The 3,773-nt window shown below is 60.2% G+C and overlaps 1 protein-coding gene across 1 annotated transcript; it reads left to right on the plus strand.

Annotated features, from left to right (window-relative positions):
- Positions 1–1,200: 1,200 nt before the first annotated feature.
- ATP5IF1 (ATP synthase inhibitory factor subunit 1) lies at positions 1,201–3,263 on the plus strand. Its single transcript, XM_073317730.2, has 3 exons — positions 1,201–1,334; positions 1,466–1,578; positions 2,981–3,263. The coding sequence occupies exons 1-3, from the start codon at positions 1,239–1,241 to the stop codon at positions 3,120–3,122; spliced, it is 351 nt and encodes a 116-aa protein (XP_073173831.1). The 5' UTR covers positions 1,201–1,238; the 3' UTR covers positions 3,123–3,263.
- The last annotated feature ends 510 nt before the right edge of the window (positions 3,264–3,773 follow it).

Below are 3,773 nucleotides of genomic sequence, written 5' to 3' on the forward strand. Positions count from 1 at the left end.
CATTAGGAAAGGGATAGATAATAAGAGAAAATTATCATATTGCCTCTATATAAATCCATGGTATGCCCACATCTTGAATAGTTCATGCAGATTTGGTCACCCCATCTCAAGAAAGACATATTGGATTTGGAAAAGGTGCAGAGAAGGGCACAGAAACGATGAGGGGTATAGAACGGCTGCTGTATGAGGACAGATTAAAAAGACTGGGACTTTTCAGCTTGGAAAAGCGATGACTAAGGGGGGATCTGATAGAGGTCTATAAATTCATGACTGGGGTGGAAAACATGGGCCCCGCACCCTGCTGAGCTCCGCAGCGGCCCCGGCCCGTGCCCGCCGCCCGGCCCGCCACTGGGCCCCGCCCCGCCCGGCCCGGCCCGCCACTGGGCCCCGCCCCCTGCTGAGCGCCGCGCTGGGACCCGGCCCGCCACTGGGCCCCGCCCCGCCCGGCCCGCCACTGGGCCCCGCCCCGCCCCCTGCTGAGCGCCGCGCTGGGACCCGGCCCGCGGGACGTGCCCGCCACTGGGCCCCGCCCCGCCCGGCCCGCCACTGGGCCCCGCCCCCTGCTGAGCGCCGCGCTGGGACCCGGCCCGCCACTGGGCCCCGCCCCGCCCCGCCCGGCCCGCCACTGGGCCCCGCCCCGCCCCGCCCGGCCCGCCACTGGGCCCCGCCCCCTGCTGAGCTCCGCAGCGGCCCCGGCCCGCGGGACGTGCCCGCCACTGGGCCCCGCCCCGCCCCGCCCGGCCCGCCACTGGGCCCCGCCCCCTGCTGAGCGCCGCGCTGGGCCCCGGCCCGCCACTGGGCCCCGCCCCGCCCCGCCCGGCCCGCCACTGGGCCCCGCCCCCTGCTGAGCGCCGCAGCGGCCCCGCACGCTCGGCTGCAGCCCGCACTGGGGACCCCCGCGAATGGCTTCCCACCGACCAGCAGCAAAGCCGCCCCGCGAGCCCCCGGACTGAGCCGGCCCCTCCCCGCTGACGGCCCCGCAGCGACAGGCCCAGGCGGCGCCCGGCGCACAGACCCGGCCCCTACCCGCCCCGGCCGCGCGAGCTCCCAGCCTGCGCGCGCAGCCCGCGCTCTCCCAGGGGCCGGGCTTCTCGGCCCCGCCCACGCTCCCGGCACGGATTGGCGCGGAGCCGGCCCCGCCCCCCCGCCGCGGCTCGTGGGCGGTGCTGGCTGCGCGCGCCGTCGTCAGGCGGGGCCGCGGCGCCTCAGAGTGCGACCGCGCCAAGGGCAGGCGGGCGATGGCGGCGGCGATGGCGGCGGGGCTGCGCGGGGGCCTGCGCGGGGCCTTGGCGCTGCAGCAGCGGGGATGGAGCTCGGGCTCCGGCTCCGACCAGGTACCGCGGCCCGGCCGCCGGGCGTGACTCTGTCCCGGCCGCGGAGGGGCGCCGGGAGGGGCGAGGCGCCGCGCCGCGCCGCGGGGGCAGGCGGGGCCTGGGGCTTCCCTGACGTGTGTCTCTCCCCGCAGCTGGGCGAGCTGGGGAGCGGGGCTGGGAAGGGCGGCGGCGGCGGCGGCTCGATCCGTGAGGCCGGAGGGGCCTTCGGGAAGAGGCAGGCGGCCCACGAGGAGCGGTACTTCAGGTGAGTCTCGTGCGCCGCCCGGACTCCTGGGTTCCGAGCTGCGCGGCCCCCGCCCGCGTGGGAGAGCGGGGAGCCTGGCTGCCCCTGCCCGGGTCCGGCCCGCCGCCGGCTGCAGCCCGCGTAACCTCCTGGGGGCCCTGGCAGCGCGTCTGACCCTCGGGGGCTGCCCGGGAGCAGGGGGTCGCCCGCTCGCTGCCGTAGGCTGCGCCCCGTGCCCGGCGCCTGGTGCCCTCGGGCCGGTGCTCGGCTGCTCGGGCCGCTTGCGGGCTCGCTCCTCCTGTAGCGACTGCCCTGTGAGGCTGGCTCGCCGTGAGAAGCCCCACGCCTCTCGCCGGCGGCTGCACGGGCCCTGGCGCGCCCAGTCCGCTCGAGACTGAGAGCGGAGTCTCGCTGCCGGCATGAGGCGAGGGGCGGGTGAAAGACCCTGAATGTCCCAGCTGAGACCTCAGATCCTCCTAGATGTTAAGGCAATATCAATAGCTGCGGTTGCTCTCTCTCTGTTAGAAGAGCTGTCTGCTATCATGCCCATCTCTGTAGTATCCCAGCACCCTATGTAGTGACCTGTGTGCAAAAAGAAAAGGAGGACTTGTGGCACGTTAGAGACTAACCAATTTATTTGAGCATGAGCTTTCGTGAGCTACAGCTCACTTCATCGGATGGGAAACTGCAGTAGACATTGTATACATACAGAGACCATGAAACAATACCCCCTCCCACCCCACTGTCCAGATAAGCTATTACCAGCAGGACAGTGGGGTGGGAGGGGGTATTGTTTCATGGTCTCTGTGTGTATACAATGTCTACTGCAGTTTCCCATCCGATGAAGTGAGCTGTAGCTCACGAAAGCTCATGCTCAAATAAATTGGTTAGTCTCTAAGGTGCCACAAGTACTCCTTTTCTTTTTGCAAAGACAGACTAACACGGCTGTTACTCTGTGACCTGTGTGTGTTGCACCCTACCCTTTTCATCCATTTACAACCTGATTTCTCTTCATAAAATTGGGGTACGACCTGGTAAACTCTAGCCTTTTCGTTTTGGGGCACTGCTGCTAGATAGGGTCAGGTTTGGTAAATGTTAACAGCAGCGCAGTCCTGATTGCCGCCCTCCCAGGAGAACATACCTGCTTGATGGGGATTGTCGGTGTAGCTCAGCAACCTAGGCTTTGTGTCCAGTGGTGCCAATCAGTCTATAGAATCCTGTGTTCCTGTCTAGTTGGAAACATTGTCTGCTGTTGTCCTGAAATGAAGGTGATCCAATTAGCTATGTAAGCTTTGAAACCCTTCTGTGTCTCGGGACACTTGTGGGTGGGTGGGAGTTTGATTTAGACAGTCTACTTAAACCAAGTCAATCTCAAACTCCCAAATAACTTGGTTTGTCTGAACTGGTGATGTGCACTGTGCAGGGAGAAGGAGGCGGAACAGCTGGCTTCTTTGAGGAAACATCATGAAGAAGAAATCGATCATCACAAGAAAGAAATAGAGCGGCTGCAGAAAGAAATCGAACGCCATAAGTACAAGATCAAGAAACTTAAAAATGATGATTAAGCTGCTGTTGGTTTTTTCTTGTACGGCCGGTGCTTCTCAGTGTAATCGTTGCATTGGAGACTGTATGCTTTAGCCAACATAATCTAAATTTTCTCTGTTAAAGGATGTACTACAAAAGTCAAATAAAATTCTATCTCCTGCTCTGTTTAGTGATGGTCTTATTTAAAATAACATTTTTCTTTTTCAGCTAAACCCTTGTTGGAGTTTCATATAGAGTTGAAATGCTTTTTATACCTTTTTGTAGACCACATCTAAATAAATCAAATTTAAGGTATTTAGAAGATCATCAGCTGAACTCCCACATGAGGTTATGGGCTAGAGAGTTATCCGCTAAAAACTAGCACCAATATTACTCAATGTTACACTTCCTTTGTTGAACAATTTAAACTTGTTTTCATTGCCTCAAACAAACCTTCACCCTAGTTAAAGGGGGGTTGGAACAGATAGGTGAAATAAATATGGGGTTGTAAGGGGTTTTTAATCAATGTGCAATTTATTATACACCTTGTTAAAGAAGAACCCACCCCACATACAGTGGAGTATTAGTGGATATGGAAAGTCAACCTGTTTGATTTCCTTGTTAAAATGATCCCTTATTCAAAAGATTTAACCTATCAAGTGCTGGCTTTCAGTCTTTCTGGGTGAGTGTGT

The sequence above is a fragment of the Lepidochelys kempii genome, chromosome 19, assembly GCF_965140285.1.
Source record: "Lepidochelys kempii isolate rLepKem1 chromosome 19, rLepKem1.hap1, whole genome shotgun sequence".
NCBI lineage: Eukaryota > Metazoa > Chordata > Testudines > Cheloniidae > Lepidochelys > Lepidochelys kempii.